The sequence below is a fragment of the Octopus bimaculoides genome, chromosome 8 (assembly GCF_046866305.1).
Source record: "Octopus bimaculoides isolate indiv1 chromosome 8, ASM4686630v1, whole genome shotgun sequence".
NCBI lineage: Eukaryota > Metazoa > Mollusca > Cephalopoda > Octopoda > Octopodidae > Octopus > Octopus bimaculoides.
This window is the reverse complement of record NC_142935.1, coordinates 87,112,899-87,130,954: the sequence shown is the minus strand read 5'-3', so window position 1 is coordinate 87,130,954 and position 18,056 is coordinate 87,112,899. Positions and strand designations below refer to the sequence as shown.

Sequence of the window (18,056 nt, the reverse complement as noted above, 5' to 3'; positions counted from 1 at the left end):
AACATGTCAATTTTGGACAATTCTTGAGATTATTCTCTTTCCACATTTGGGGTTGGTTTAAATCGCCACCAAGCAATTGGATGCAAAGATAATTTCAATAAAGCAAGAATTCATCTAACCAGTAATCACATGAATCTGCAGGCTTTATGTTAGATTGTCTTTCTCCTAGCAGGATGTTGTGACGACAGTTAGGGGTCTCTCACTACCAGTGGTTTTAAATGTATGGCTGTTGACTCTGAGTTCATCCGCCCTTTGATGGGCCTAGTTTTTCATCCTATAGGGTGTCCAAAAACCACCCTACTCACCAAGCAGGCTTGGTGGTTTTGTCATTTAGTCACCAACAATCTGACCGTGCAACAGATTGTACTGGGATACATGCTATCAGTAGTGCTCAAGAGCATCCTGGTACTACACATATACATATATGTATACATACATATATATCATCGTCATCATCAACATCATTTGGCATCTGTATTCAAAGGAGGCATGGGTTGGACAGTTTGATGGGATATAACAGATCAGAGGACTGTGTCGAGCTCCAATTTCTGTTTTGGCATGGTTTCTACTACTGGATGTCCTTCCTAATGCCAACCACTTTACAGAGTGTACTCGGTGCTTTTTACATGTCACCAAGTAGCTCACAAGACATCATCATTATCAATTAGTTAATGTCTGTTTTCCATGCACAACATCCCATAAATCAGAAGAAATGTAGTAAATTTAAACATTAGAAAGCCTCACTGTGTGTGTAGTAAGAATGTAAACACATTCTTTCTATACTTATGATAGGCAAAAATAAATGAGAGAAGTTTCTTGAATCTTTTCATGGTTTGTTGATTACTCCTCGGAGAAGATATAGCTTCCTTCTCCCATCAATAAAAATAGGTTAGTTGTTAAATAAAGCAATAATAAATTAGGTTAGCACATTAGAGGATAGCCTAATTTGTATATTCGTACTTAAACATACATACAAGTAACTGATGAAAAATTAAAGGCAGAAAAAAAATGAAGAAATGATGATGCATATTTTTAAAAAGCCCACCAAAATGACAACAGACGTATAAAAAAAAAACAAAGAAAAGAAACAGACCTCCAGAAGATTCTGGTATTGGATGCTTCATCTGATCAACTCTCACAAGTTTTGGCTGCTGTGGAGGTTGGGGTCTGTGAGTGCCGGGCATTGAAGAAGACGATGAGGACGGGGATTGTGCTGGACTGCGTGCAGTATCATGGGAGGACTTTGGAGGCAGTGGTGGAAGTACTGAGACAGCTCCAACAGGTGGTTGACCAGGAGGCTTCTCAACTATATTCCTTGGTGGAAGGGCAGGAGCAGCAGATCTAATTGGAGATTCTTCTTGCCTTGGTACATTATCTAGAAAGTTTAAAGTATTATTAATTAACAAATACCATTATACATTCTTTTATTCTTTCACAGGTCAGTCATTTTAGTATAGCAATGCAGGGCACTGCCTTCAAGGATTCAGTTTATCATATCAACCTCAATATTTATTTCAATCTGGTACTTAGCTCATTCAGCTCTAGTTGTCAAAATGTCAATACACAGGCACTCATAAATGACTGCACAAAACACACACACACTCATATGTGATGAGAAGAAAATGCACAATTCTCTTGATATTGTAATTCATCAAATTATTCCAAAGTAGATTATTACATACCAGTTTCACTCTGCATAGAAGATAATCATTATAATGTACATGTGTAAAGGATGGTTTTTAGCCCACAATTACAATGACTATCTCTTGTCAGAAGAGAAACGAGTATGTAATGTTGTACTTTGGAATAATTTGATTAATTACAATACAAAAGGGATTGTGCATTTCCAACTTTTTATGTTGTTGATATCTCAAAGCTTGCATGGAATATTTTCAACATTTTGTCTGTGTGTGTCTGCATGTGAGGGCTTCTGCAGAAGTTACCATCAAATAAGTCTCCACCCATATGATACAAGTATATAAGTAGTGTAAATATACAGTCCACCATGAGAATGTAATGTCAATCTAGCTGTAAATATGTAAATAGACATCAAGAATAAGTACTTAGCAATAAATGATAAATAATTTCTTTTGTTTAAAACAATTAGAAGACCAAAATACAGGAATACAAACACACTTCTTTCAGGTAGAGGTGGCTGAACTTGTACAGGAATTGGTTGGTCTTGAGTCATAACTGAAGACGGTTCTTTTCTTCGAACAGAAACTGGAGGTGGGATAGAATCCTCTGGTATTTTACGGCCTGCTTTTGCATCTTTCAGCAACTCTTCTAAATTCTATAAAACAAAACAAACATTTATTATCAACATAATCATCAGTTTCATACTATCAGTGGAAACTGTATAATAGGATGTGGTTTACAATTTGAATTACAGGGTCATTACAGAAGTAACTTATAGTTTCACACCACTATAATCTTTAATGCCAATATCACCCCTAAAACTTGCAGAATTAGCTCAAATTCTTCTACATTTACTTTTCCTTGGCACCCTCATCTTTATCAGTCAACCTCTGTTGTACATGAAACACAGTTTCTCTTGGTGTATTTGGCACTGTTCCAAAACAATGTAAACATACATACATACATACACATACATAATATATATACAACAGGTAAGTACAGACACATATACATACAAACATATATTCTTTTCTTAAAAGAAGGCAATTCCAGAGAGCTGCCATTACACTGGGGGAAGGTTAGTAGAAGTGTTTAGTTAGGGATCTAGGAGGTGAGACATAAAAATTACAAAAATAACACAAGCAAATATAAATTAACTCTTGTATTTTATACTAATTCCAAATTACCACGAGTGGTTGAGTAGATTTATTTGTTACAGCAATTGTTTTAATAGAAGCTCCTTCCCAAAAGAGAATTGCTCTATTGTAAAGTGAAAGCAGAATATAGTTTTCAGTTGGGCAGATTGAGGCAAAGAATTTATGTGCCTTATTAGCCAGGGGATATAATGCAATCAGACAATATAGAATGAAATGTTTGCAGTTGAAGCAATGACACCAACAACAAAGAACTAAGAGAATCAACACAGACGTATTAACCTACTAGAAATAGCAGCAAAACTTCTTTCAAATCACACGCCAGTCTATTGTCTTTAAAAGGAAATGATACGTGAGAATACATAGTCCTACAAAGAGCCTAATAAAGACAGGAAAGTTATGGCTGAAATATGTTTTGATTACATGTCTGTCAAATGAGGCCTAACCAGGAGCTAAACAACAACAAATGTCAAATACAACCAACCATCACTCTCCATATCACATAACATTATTATTTAAAGTCCATTTTCCATGCTGGCAAGGCTTGGACTACATAAATTCATACAATGATGGAATTACAGAGAACACCTCTACAACATTCACACCAAACACACAACCAACACAAAGAACAGCAATGAGCTAACTAGAGAGCCTTTATGTGGCTGCTCAATATGCTAGAAATAGCAGCCAAATCTCTCCATTTACCCAGTACCAACAATAAAAAGACATCATTGTTTTAAAGTCCACTTTCCATGCATGCCTGTATGGGTTGGAAGGAATTTGTTGCCAGCTCTTACCTCTTTCCAGACATGTCTTCACAGAAGATAAGAAACAAATGACACAGTTTGTATGACAATGGCCATCACCACTATCACACAAAGTCAAGATAAGGACACAACACACACACACATGTATGTACAAAGTACTTTTTTCAGCCTGTACACAAATCCACCCACAAGACTTAAGTTGGACCAAGGCTACAGTAAAAGACACCTGTCCAAGGTACCACGAAAAAAAATGAAAAGAAATAACACATTATATAATGTAGTCTTAGGCACACTACATCTGAAAATATGATGAAGATGGGGCAGTCATGGCTGGGATGAAGTCAATCACAGTTCTATTCAATGAGGAATGACTTGGGGATATAGAACAACAATAATAATAGTGTATAAACCACATTATTTCCAACATGGATTACGCTAGTACTAAACGGTTACTCAATCTCACCATAACAAACTATAATTAGATATAAAAACCCCACAAAGTATAACATTTCACATCATTACAAGTTCTACACAGAGGTCATAGCCATAGACCACCACCTACACTCAAAATACATATTAAAAATGAAACACCACATGGACATATGAAAGCATAGTTGGTTATATGTGCAATCACACCCAAACTTCCAATCACATGCACGTCTTAAAACATCTTCCCAATTAATCAAGGTGGATCTACAATACTCATCCTAAAACCACTATCATTCTGACTCAGGCAAGATACATCTACAACACCAGATCACTATGGAAGCTCCTTTATGTTGGCACAACCTGCTAGAAATAGCAGCCAAATCTCCCTTAAATCAACATCCTGAATAATGGAGGGCTAAATGGAGGGCTAAATCTGGGGATAACACCTAGTTGTTTGACCCACTACACATGTGCCATATTTCTACATGATAAAGGCTCTCTCTCTCTCTCTCTCTCTCTCTAACAAGACAAACTAACAAGGAAGCATTTATGCAGTAATTTGGCCTCCCAGAAATAGCAATTAAATTAACCTTAAATCATATCCTATTTTCTTTAATAAAAAGAATACTGGCCAATGTAGTCTCTAATATATGAGATAGACTGGTCTAGGCAGGAATGCTGAGAATCATAAACCTGTTAGAACAAGAAAACAACATGGGGTTAAGCAACAATAACAACAAAAAATGGAGATGTTTTCTCAAATGTATTGCTCCTTACTTTAATTCCTCTGGTCAACCTTCTTTTCTTACTTGGTTCATCTGTGTTGGACAGAGCACTGGTGTACATGGAAATGCGATCTTTTAATAAGGTAACAGAGTCTGGAGATGGACTGGATGGTTGTTGGTGGACATCTGGTCTTGAAACTGGGAGTTGATTAGAGGTAGAAACTGGTATTGAAGGAGCAAGAGTTGGAATAGACGTATCACTCATTAACTCATTGAGTTCTTTCTGAAACAGATATGGTAGCACATGTAAAAGAACCAGTTCACAGAGATATAAAGATGTGTGCGTGTGTGTGTGAGAGAGAGAGAGAGAGAGAGAGAGAGAGAGAGAGAGAGAGAGAGAGAGAGAGAGAGAGAGAGAGAGAGAGAGAGAGAGAGAGAGAGAGAGAGAGAGAGAGAGAGAGAGAGAGAGAGAGAGAGAGAGAGAGAGAGAGAGAGAGAGAGAGAGAGAGAGAGAGAGAGTAGGCAAAATGGGCTGGATGACTAAAAGCATGATGAATTTGTAACCGAGAATTAAAATCTGACATGAGAATAGCAGCATAACCCACCAGAAAACAAAATCTGCCACACCTCTGGTGAGAGAGAAAAGGACTGATTCATTCAATTTCGAAGAAAGGAAAAGAATAAAAGTGGATTTTGATGGGGATTGAAGATATTTAATTAGGGAGAAGGGGTAGGGTCTTGGTTCTCAGCACTAACTTCCAGAGTGATGACATTGATATCAGTGCTGTTTAGGTTGGATACCAGTTGGATTCATACACACTGTAAAACTGGAAAAAGGTGGGTGAGGAGTGAATTGTAGAGGGGTAAAATCTTGAGAGAGAAATATATGACTGAACAAAATGTTTAGGGATGATTTTGACTGAAGAAAAGAAGGGTGGAAAAAGGAAAAGAGGTACTGCATTGCCAATGAAAAATGCTATACAGTTAACTAATTCAGTGGAACAGAGGCTGTTGTAGATAGAGCTACAGTGGCTGTAGCATTCAGTTAGATGAATCTTTGCCAACCAATCAAATTACCCTCCTTTGGGAAGTGGTGTAGGATATCTTATAACAGTAACACCAAATATATATGAGCAGTATTCCAATGTAGGTCTTATGTTTTTTAAATCCTTTTGTCACCATAATGCTGTTAAATCCCTGCTTTTGCTTCAATTAATTTTGAAAGTAAGGAAATATTTAATAAAATGATTTTGCCATTATTAAGATGGTGTTTGAAGCATACATTATATGATCAAAAGTATCCAGACACCCTGCAAAATGTGTGCTTATCATAGAGGGTGACACAGTACTACCATTCGCCATGTGGAGCACATGGTCAGTGATCTTAGTAGCCAGCAGACAATGCTAGGCAGCAGAATGTGACACTCTGCGCAACTAACAGAGTTTCGACAGGGTCTGGTGATCAGGTGTCATTTGTCTAATAAGCCTTTAGGCAAGATTTCCACCCTCCTGAACATATCTAGGTCCACTGTTTCCAATGTAATAGTGAAGTGGAAACGTAAAGGGATGTGTACAACCCAAAAGTGTTTGGGCCAACCTCCCAGGTTAACTCCTAGAGACCATCAAGTGTTGAAGAGGATGGTACAACATAACTGTCTATCACCCCTCACCACCATCACTCAGGAATTCCAACCTGCAGCAAGATCTACTCCAAGCACAATGACTGTTCAGCACGAAGTGCAGAAAATTGGTTTCCATGGAAGAACAGCTGCCCATAAGCCACACATCATACAGACAAATCCCTAACACCATCTCACATGGTGTAAAGAGCATCGAAACTAGACTATAGAACAGTGGAAAACTGTTGTATGGAGTGATGAATCACAGTACACAATGTTGCGATTTGATGGTAGAGTGTGGGTATGATGAATGCCTGGTGAATGATATGCACCAGCCTGTATAGTGCCAACAGTGAAATTTGACAGTGATGGGATCATGTTGCGGTCGTGTTTCGCCTGAAGGGGATCTTGTCCCCCTTGTTGCTTTACGTGGCACTGTCATGGCACAAGTTACACTGACATTTTAACTACTTTCACATTGCCTACTGTCGAAGACCAGTTTGGGGATGACCCTTGCGTATTTCAACATGACTAAGCACCTATCCATACTGCAGGGGTCAATGCAGAATGGGCTGCCATTCCCCAGGGAACCTTCTTCCTCCTCATTGAAAGTATGCTTATGAGAGTGGAGATTGTCATCAAGGCTAAGGGTAGGCCAACACTGTATTGACTGCCAGAGTTCCTGATGGAGAGTGGCTCAAACTTCATTATCAGGTGGGTTTCTGGATACTTTTGATCACATAGTGTAAATTAACATGAAAATGTTAATAGAAAGCTTTAATTTAGATCACTTTAAACAGGAAGTTTGTATTATGAACCAAGGGCTATCTCAGGTGGGTTGATATCAAAAGGGTTAAAGGGTCAGTAACCAATCAAAGGAAAATTATTTTCTGGCTAAAACAAGAAATTTAGTCATTGTAATGCGGTTCAGCAAATGTTTATAGAATAACTGAAGTCTCTATAAAAGATCATTAGAAAATGTGAGGCCTTGCATTTGACTTTGAGGGGATTTTTGTCTTCGGGTTTTAAGCATAAGAAGGAAGTGATACTACCACTACCAGAACCAGTTAGTTTAAAGCCATGCTGGAGCACTATGTTGTAGATTTAATTTTAATGTTTACAGAATTAAAAGAATATCTATTTATTTCTTTATTTCCCACAGGGGCTAAACACAGAGGGGACAAACAAGGACAGACAAAGGGATTAAGTCGATTACATCGACCCCAGTAGTAAATGGTACTTATTTAATCAACCCCAAAAGGATGAAAAGCAAAGTTGACCTCAGCGGATTTTGAACTCAGAACGTAATGGTAGACGAAATACCGCTAAGCATTTCACCCAGCATGCTAATAGTATCTATTACTACCACTAATACCCAACTGCCAAAACAAAAGATAAATTTATTCAATTCAGGTATATGGCTGTATGGCTAAAAAATTTACTTCACAAATACATGGTTACAGGTTCAATCCCACTGTATGGAATCTTAGGCCAATATTAATTCTACCATAAACTGAGGTTGAACAAGGTCTTGGGCATGAAATTTAGAAGATGGAAGCGGCAAAAGGCCATTATATATATATTATATATATTGTGTGTGTGAGTATATACATGTGTGTGTGAGTATATACATGTGTGTGTGAGTATATGCATGTGTGTATGAGTGCATTCTGAAATATGCTCCTATTTGTGAAAAGTAGACGTAACCATTAGATAAATGGAAAGTGACAAAATAAGTACCAGACTAAAGTACTGTAGGATCAATTTAATCAAGTAAAACTCTTAGAGTTTTACTTTGTCACAGCATGGTCACAGTCCAAAGACTGAAACCAATAACAGAAGAATAAAAGAAAAGTTGACAGCATGGCTGTGTGGTAAGAAGCTTGCTTCTCAACCATGTCGTCCTAAGTTTAGTTTCATTGTGTGGCATCTTGGGCAAGTGTCTTTTGCTATAACTCCGGGCTGACCAAAGCTTTGTGAATAGATTTGGTAGACAGAAACAGAAAGAAGACTGTCATATGTGTTTGTGTGTGTGTGTGTGTGTGTGTGTGTGTGTGTTTGTGTGAATGTGTGCATGCGTGTGTGTATTTATGTGCCTGTGTACCCCCACCATCGCCTGACAACCGATGTTGGTGTGTTTATGTCCCTGTAACTTAGCAGTAAAAAAGACCAATAGCATAAATACTAGGCTTACAAAAAATAAGTCCTGAGGTTGATTTCTTCAACTAGAAACCCTTTAACGTGGTGCTCCAGCATGGCCACAGTCAACTAACTGAAACAAGTAAAAGAATAAAAGAATACCAAAAGTTCAGGATCTTCATTTTCAGACATATCCTCATCACTTGGGATGTCTTGCATACTTTCTGCTGCCATCTTGTTGATGTCTGATAAAGTGACAATACCTAGAAAAAAAAAATATATATATATGTGTGTGTGTGTGTGTGTATATATATATATATATATATATATATATATATATATACTAGCAGCTAAACCAGGTTTCATCTGGTCTGTTTGGGTGATGTGGTTGTGATTGTTTTCGGTTAGGCATAATCTATAACAGTGTTTCTCAACCTGATCATTTCGTGTCCTGTTTCGATTGGAACCTCCAGCTGTATGAAGATTTCACCCCCTCCTGTCAGAAAATGGCTTCAAGAGTTGTGAAGAAAGAATTTGTACGTAGTCTATTTGTGAGAACTATTCTATTGGACGTCTGTCTAATCATTAAAAGATTTATTTAATTATGAACATAGGAAGAAATTATACATTAATTGCAATTTTTGTAACTAAATACTAATTACTTTGTCTACCCGGCTATTAAATCTATCAATCTATCTGACATCAATGAAATAATCCTTTCTACTATAGGCACAAGACCTGGAACGTTGTCAATTACATCAACACAAGTGCACAACTGGTACTTTATTTCATCAATCTTGAAAGGATGAAAGGCAAAGTCAACCTTGGTGGAATCTGAACTCAGAATGTAAAGATGGACAAAATGCTGTTAAGCATTTTTTCTTGCATGCTAACAACTCTGCCAGCTTACCATTTTAAACCTCAGTTAAATAATAAAAGCAAATACTTAATCATTTCTCACCTTTATTTCTAGTAACTTTTGGAGGAGATACGTCACCATCCAAGGCTGCCAACTCTGCAAGAATGTCTGCATCATCATCATCATCATCATCATCAAGGTTACCTTGCAACATCGATTCAAATTCTTTTGTGTTTATACCAAGTCCAAACTACAAGAGCAAAATAATGACACAAATATACAAAACATTAAACAGCTAACCAACATCACCACAACCATCATCAAATCATTTTTAACATAGCTATCTTTCAATCTTGATGTTCGTCACCTTCATCAATACCACTATTGTTCTATCTATTTTTCTACTCCCAGTTTTTACTGACACTTCCTTTCATCTCACCACCTGGATCATCCATACCACAAGCATTAAATCAATGCCACTATATAAAGCACACACATACACACAAATGTCAATCAGTTGTTAAGTTGTACTTAATACTGTAAACTTTAAAACAGAAAAATCAATACAATTGTAGAGATAGGATATATTGTGTGGAACTGGAAAGTTCAAATTCTGACAATGACCAGTGATTTCAACTGAGTCAAAGAAATCTTCAGACTGACCAAAGGTTACTAAAGACTCCTATGCCTGAGATAAATTCACTGGTGAGTTGTCATGTTGGAGCCAGTTTTTATCCTGAGTTACTGCCTTCTTAGATGGGTTAGCAGACCACATCTCAATTATATTTCCCAATTTTAGCATAGTTTCTTATTTCTTTACTACCCACAATGGGCTACACACAGAGGGGACAAACAAGGACAAACAAACAGATTAAGTCGATTATATCAACGCCAGTGCATAACTGGTACTTATTTAATCGACCCCGAAAGGATGAAAGGCAAAGTTGACCTCGGTGGAATTTGAACTCAGAACGTAGCGGCAGACAAATACACTAAGCATTTTGCCTGGCATGCTAACGTTTTTGCCAGCTCGCTGCCTTTTAGCATAGCCTTTTAGCATAGTTTCTATGGCTGCATATCCTTCCTATTACTAATTACTTATAGAGTGTGCCCAGTACTGATCTAGATCTAAAGCCGACAGAGACAAAAATAATGAGTGTACAGAAAGCAGCTGGAACCAGGAGAGGTTTTGCATGAAACCAAAGCAGTAGTAAAACTAGTACTAGCAAAAAAAAAAAAACTGATGCAGGGGAACAGTTGGAGACCCAGATTACTGCTAAAGGAACTGAAAGAGACCAAACAAAACAACCAAGCATTTGCAACATATGTGAGGAAGAAGTGGAGGATAAACAGAGGTCGGTTGGCTGTGAGCTGTGCCATGCTTGGTACCACGCAAAATGTGTAGGTTTTGGCAAATCACTGTTCAAGGTAATCAGAGCAGAAGCAAACCAAAGGGAACAGGAATCTAGCCTCCATTGGTATTGTCCCAAACCGTGCAATAAGCTAGCCAAGAAGTTCCTCCTTAGATTTGGCATGATGGAGGATAGAATGGACTCTCTTGAGAATGAAATGAAGGAAACGAAGAACAGACTTCAAAAGATTGAAGCAGGAGAATTCCCACCCAAGATGGCAGAAGCAGTGAAGACATTGTTAGCAGTAGGAGTTGCAGCAAACCAAACGTTGGGAGCAGAAATTAGTAAAAATGACATTGAGAAATTGATGGAGGAGAAAGCTAGAGAGCAAAGAGAGGAGTCGGAAGACAGCACAGAGGAGCTAAAATTTGGTCATATTTGAACTGGATGAATCAACTATGGAAGATAAAGAGAAAAGAAGACAGGAAGATGCTGTATATATGTTGAATAGCCCTAGTTCAGTTACCTGTCTATATACAAATGCTGACAGTCTTTTAAATAAAAGGACTGAATTAGAGGCCATGATAAAGATACATAAGCCTGTAGTGATGGGGGTTGTGGAGATTAAACCAAAGAACTTGAGATTTGACATCCAAGAGACTGAAATCACCATTCTGGGATATGAACCATTTCACAACCTTGAGAAAAGAAGATGAGGAATATGCTTATATGTCAAGAGTGAGATGAGACCATCCTTGAATGGTGATTTAGAGACGGATTTCGAAGAGTGTGTATTCATAGATTGTAAACTACGAGAAGAAACTATAACAGTTGGATTGTTCTACAGGAGCCCAAATACAAGCTCAGAGGAAAATAATGAGAGTCTAAACAGATTGCTATAAAATGTGGCAGACAAAAAAACCTCAATATTTACTGCTAATCGGCGACTTCAACTACCTCGATATAAATTGGGAACAAGACAGGAGTCTGAAAGGTGAGAACCATGCAGCAAGCAAATTCTTCAAGGTGACAAAGGAAGAATTCCTGATACAGCACCAGAGAGAACCAACAAGAATCAGGGAAGGACAGTATCCAACTCTAGACGACCTTGTGATGACAAAGAGGGAAGACATGATCAATGATATCATTGTAGCACCATACCTTGGGAAGAGTGACCATGTAGTATTGATCATCAGCTTGTCCTATGCATACCAAGAAACAGGAAAGAAAGAATATTTCAACTTTACAAAGGCAAACATAGAAGAGATGAGGAAAGACCTGGAAAATATCAGATGGGTGGATGAGCTGAAATGTCTATCAGGTAAAGAGGCATGGGAAAAGCTGCGCAAGGAATTGGACAGAGTAACAGAGAAATATGTACCAAAGATGGGAGGCTCAAGAGCAAGAAGGAATAAGTGGTTCCATAGAGATACACTTAGAACAGTGTGGCAGAAGCACAAACTGTATAGACGTTGGTTGCAGACCAAAAATGAGCAAAATTATCAAGCCTACATCAGGAACAGAAATAAAACGACAAAAGCATGCCGTAAAGCAAAGAAGAAATTAGAGGAAATGGTAGCAACACAAGCCAAGACAAACCCAAAGTCATTTTGGTCATACATGAAGTCAAAGATGAAATCAAAGACTGGTATTGCAGACTTGAAAAGAAGTGATGGTTCTTAGACAACCACAGACAAAGAGAAAGCTAATCTGCTGAACACTTTCTTTCAGAGTGTCTTCACTGTAGAGAAGGAAGACAATCTACCAGACATGCCAGAGTACACGTATGACACAGAGCTGTCCAACTTAAACATTTCTGTGGCAAAAGTTCACAAGCAGCTGACAAGCCTAAAGATTGCCAAGGCCCCAGGACCGGATGGAATCAGCCCACGCATACTTTCTAAGCCATTGGATGTACTCACTCTGCCAATCACAATTGTCTACAGAAAAGCAATGGAGACAAACAAAATCCCAGACGAGTAGAGAACTGCTAACGTCACCCCCATATTCAGGAAAGAGAGCTGTTTTGCGGTCAACAACTACAGGCCAATAAGCTTGACTTGTATACTGTGTAAGGTGATGGAGGTGCTTGTTCGTGAGCACATCATTGAACACCAGTGGTGAAACGACCTCATCAACCAAGAACAACATGGGTTCACAAAGGGGAGATCATGTGTGATGCAACTGCTTGATGTTTTTGACATCTGGACGGAGGCCTTGGAAGCAGGGGGATGAGTCGATGCAATCTAAATGGGTTATATGAAAGCATTCAACAGCGTCCCACATCATAGGCTTGTAGCCAAAGTAGAAGCTCATGGTATCAAAGGAAATGTCCTTCAGTGGATTTGAGACTTCTTGAGCCACTGGTCACAACACGCCTGTGTCAACGGCATGAAGTCAGAGAGGGGAGAGGTGACAAGTGGCATCCCACAAGGCAGTCTCATTGGCCCAGTACTGTTTCTCATGTATATAAATGATCTGCCTCGGCATGTCCACAGTCACATCACATTATTTGCTGACGACACAAAGATCTTCGCAAAGAATGACGTTGATGTGACCATGGCAACGCTGCAAGACGACCTGGATCACCTTCACGGGTGGTTGACGAACTGGCAAATGCAGTTCCATCCTGAGAAGTGTTCCATCTTGAGAGTGGGGAACCCGAAGACAGACAGGAAATACTACATGAGAGGCCAGGATGCACAGGAGGAATGGACTGTGGTGGAGCTAGCAGAAAGTGAGGTGGAGGGGGATCTTAGCGTCTTGACAAAGGGCTGACCTTCAGGAACCACATAAACCAAGCAACTGCAAAAGCAAATCGAATCCTTGGAGTCATCTGACGATCATTTCACTTCATCACCCCTGTTGTCTTCGTCCGGCTGTACAAGTCTCTAGTTCGCCCGATTCTTGAATATGGACATACAGTTTGGCAACCCCGGCGCATAAGGCAACGTGTTACGAGTTGGATTTTCAGAAGCGTGCCACCAAATTCATTGCATCCTTCAAAGAAAAGCCATACCCAGAGCGCTAGGCTGCACTAAACCTACCTCGTCTCGAACATCGCCGCCTCAGGGGAGATATGATCAACATGTATAAGAATACGCACGGCCTGTACCTGACCAACCGCCCCCAATTCAACTACTTCCCAGGCAGAAATACGAGAGGACACAGCCTGAAATTGGAAAGATCACACTGCAGGCTCAACATTAGAAGCTGCGTTTTCGTACAGCGTGTGACCACCACCTGGAACAGTCTGCCAAACAGTGTGGTCGCAGCTCCATCAGTCAATGCCTTCAAGAACAGACTTGACGCACACTGGAGGGAGCTTCGGGCAAAATTTGACCCTGTCTGTTATTATTAGCTACAACTGTCGAAGTGTTGTACCACACATGACAAATTAATTGTACTAGTGGAAAAGGACCTGTGAACAAGCTCCTAGGAGCTTCAACACGGAAACCATCCAGTATCCAGTACACTCTATACAGTGTACTATGTATATTTTATTATGGAACCAACGCTAGAGAGGTTGTTGTGCCTTTGTTCACACTTAGGGCTGCTTTTCATTCAAAACAGCACGACCAGAAGGGAATGAACAGAAGAAGGAGCAATACTGGAAGAATCGGGATCAATAGACGAGAGTAGTAAAGCTATGATGGCAGAACATTTGGTGTAGGTAAAGAGTGGAATCGTGGAAGACAGTAATGCCCGGGAGTAATTGAAGAGAGACACTAACGGTAGTTATATGTTTGCAGGAGTAGACAGAGATTGAGGGAGGGGAAAGGGTAGGAAAGACTGTCAATGGTAGGAGTGTGTGATGAATGTCAAAAATGAATGGTTAAAGAGCTAGTGAGCTATGAATGGCAACACAGAAAAGGTGATCGTAGAGTAAGTCGGATAGAAATAAATTTGATGCTATGTCCCATACATATGCAGGGGTGTGTATACAGAAACACATATAGACACGTTTATATATTGATAAATTCTTGTAAAAGAATTCGTCCTATTATTGAAATTTATATATATATATATATATATATATATATATATATATATATATATAACAATTGCAGCGTGGAAGGTGTTTATAAGCCATTTAAAATAACACACAAAAGCCGTCAGATTCACTTCAACATTTAAATCTAATTTGTCAAAATATTTTCGTCGCTTTGAGACCGCAACCTGTTCACTGACAAAATTCTGTGCTATATATATATAAACACACATTTACTTAGATGTAAACTTAATGCACACACATACATATGCGCTTACGCGTGTGTGAATATATGCATATATATGATATATACACCTACACATAAACAAATACATACTGACACACCTATTTATGTTGAACTATAAATTGTTTTTCTTGTTCACACCACACAGTGTGTGCGCACACGAGTATATATATATATATATATATATATATATATATATATATATATATATATATATATATATATATATATATATAATGAGCGTGTGTTTACAGCATACGCATCGCATATATACATAATCAAGGAATTATTCCATTAACGTTGTTTACAAGCAACTAAATTTGTGTCATTTATTGCTTGTTTAAATGGTGATATATTGCATAATTAATAACCTCTTACTGATTATCATTTAAATCATCATCATTGAAAAAATATTACTAATGACAATCTTTCGATATTGGTCTACAGAGTGTGGGTATGAGAAGACTACGTCGTTCACCCTTTTTTTCAGCCTAGCGATTATTATTATTATTATTATTATTATTTGTAGTACCTTGGGAAAGTTACTGAGTCGCAACTTTTGAGTAAGTCTATATGGTATTTCGGAGAAGCGGAAGACAAAAAGAAAATCAATGACAATACCTGGTCCATAAGGTGTGCCCCTTTGCGGGGACCATCCGTTTGTTTCTTTTTGGTCGGCATCTCTCCCGTCACATCGGAGTCTTAGCAACCAAAATATGATATATAGATGTAAATATGTACTTCCTTGTTGCTTTTACTTCTCAGTCCCTTGATAAGAACACTCGACCACAAGATATACTACACGAAACCGTTAGACACGGGTATGTAGTCCTGTTTACCATATACATGACATGTGTATTTGTGTGTATATATACATATATATTTCTATATATAAATGTATGTGTATGTATATAAATATATGTATAAAACTATATTTGTATATATAACTATATATATATATACACACACACACCAGTTGTACTGATGAGGACAAAAAACAATTTCTTTAAAAAAAGCCTACTGCACGGGACCAATGTAAATATTATTAATCTGTTTTAACACATTAATAATTTAGAAAAAAATGGAAATCCGAAATCTCGCCAGATTATTGTTTCACTGTAAACGTGACGTTTAACGAAACATTACGAGATTTGAGAAACGAGAGATAAGGTAGCCATTTTGAAAATAATAGGAAAGATGTAGGAAGGGGGAGAACAGACAGGCGAAAGTTTTTACTATGGATGACCAAAGCGGTCGAAATCTTTACACCGGAGACTTTTTTGGTGTTAATTCAGCCTCCCAACAACTTAACCCCGATTGAATATACTTATGGTTAAAAACATTTCTAGCTATGACGATCTCGTCTTTTCTATCTAGTTATTCAATGTATCCAATCGTGTTTTTAAACAGTAGGGTATAGTTTGATGACGATTTAGCTGCTATTTCTAGCAGATCAAAGGACCAGATAGAAGTTCTCTCGCTGGTGGGGTTGTGGTTATTCTTCGTGACATTACTGTTAATGTGGTTGTTGTGGTGATATAACCGCCTTTATTACACCTCTTGGAAAGACCTCTTCCTGACTACGAGGATTTCCGTTACGGCCTGATGAATTTCCTCGTGAAAAATTACATCTTTTATACAAGGTTCTACCTTGTATAGCAGTGAACCATACCTCCTCATAGCTTTTTTTTTCAGGGACCTGGAAGTCTTTGTATTGTCACTGATCCCTTAATAGGATTTAGGTTGTAGCTGTTTGTGATTTTGCAGGTTAGAAAGAATCAGGTGTAGGCAATTAAATTGTCAAGATTAGGCGAATTATTTCCTTCTGATACTCATGCAGAAGTTAACATCTTAAGACTGATGTGGACAATATCTAAACTCCTCTAATATTATAGATGTCTTATTATTGTGAAATGTAAAATCTTTTTATCAGATTACTTAATTAGATTGATATATCTAAATTCTTCTCTCCTCGAGCTAAAGAAGGAGTTTCTAGGAGGTTGCTGAATCTGCTAGGAATAGCAGCCAAATCTCTCTAAAACTATATCCCACTGTCTTGAAAAAATGGAACACAGTTGGATAATATAGTCTGCAAGAACACTTTTGAGAGCGTTTGGCCAGACATCTACTCAATCAGGGCTAAACAACAACTTCCCTTTCCTATTATGCTGTTTTTATAACGGTTAGTAAGAAAGTAAAGAGTTGATTGGTTACATGCCTTTAGCTGCAGTCAAGACACTGTTCATTGGATGTATATCCATATCACTTTGTAGTTTTAATTTTATTGAAGTTCCTATTTCTACTTTGACAAAGAACTGCAATCTTACTTTGTAGCAGTGTGTTTTCTTATTTTTTAAGCCATTTTCATAAATGTATATTTTGCCTTTGTCACCTCTTTAATATCTGACATAACTGTTGAAAATGAACAAGTAATGTTTTTCTTTTTTGTTGTCCATTAGTGTTACAAATGTTAGAGAGGTAACCCTTTAATAGTAATAATTTCACTTCAATTCAGCCCATAATTACTTGATATTACAATTGAAGTTGTAATAACAAAAAATTTGAAAACAATTGTGCAGGCACAGGTGTAGTTTTGTGGCTAAATTTGTTTCCCAAAAACATTGATTTCAGATACAGTCCACTGTGTGATGCTTTGGGCAAGTGTCTTCAGCTAAAGCTCTAAGCTGACCGTTACCTTGTGAATGGATGAGATACATAGAAACTGAAGTGGTCTGTATTAGTAAAAGTCATTTGATAAGATTCACAAATTTAGATAAGCTTGTTCAATCTTGGAAAGACAAGAGTACATTAAGCAAAGCCATTTTTTTAATGTTTATCTTCTATGCTACTATTAACCTTTTAAGGTATTTATTTTACTGACTTTACTTGAACTATCAAGTTTCTTATCTTCCCACAGTATTCAAACATATCCAAATTTCTGAATTTTAGAAAATGATTATTGCAGATACAGACCATCTGCTTTTTATTTAGAGTTCCTGTTTGTCTAAATGATGAAAAAGTTCCTTATTATATGTACTCTTGACTCCGTATGGCATACAACCTATACTGGGAAATCTTACTAGGAAAGCAGTTGGTTAACTGTAATATCATTAAGTTCAAAATCAAATAAATTCAACCT

The 18,056-nt window shown here is 37.8% G+C and overlaps 1 protein-coding gene across 1 annotated transcript in view; it reads right to left on the bottom strand.

The window, feature by feature from the left end:
• LOC106872411 (coiled-coil and C2 domain-containing protein 1-like) overlaps positions 1 to 16,104 on the bottom strand; it is a 62,706-nt gene extending 46,602 nt beyond the window's left edge. Inside the window, exons 1-6 of the mRNA XM_014919407.3 lie at positions 15,539 to 16,104; positions 9,433 to 9,580; positions 8,634 to 8,734; positions 4,766 to 4,996; positions 2,137 to 2,293; positions 1,094 to 1,375 (exon numbers count right to left, since the gene is read on the bottom strand). Coding sequence (XP_014774893.1) covers positions 1,094 to 1,375; positions 2,137 to 2,293; positions 4,766 to 4,996; positions 8,634 to 8,734; positions 9,433 to 9,580; positions 15,539 to 15,598 — 979 coding nt within the window. The 5' untranslated portion in view covers positions 15,599 to 16,104. The remainder of the gene's footprint in view (positions 1 to 1,093; positions 1,376 to 2,136; positions 2,294 to 4,765; positions 4,997 to 8,633; positions 8,735 to 9,432; positions 9,581 to 15,538) is intronic.
• Positions 16,105 to 18,056: the final 1,952 nt, after the last annotated feature.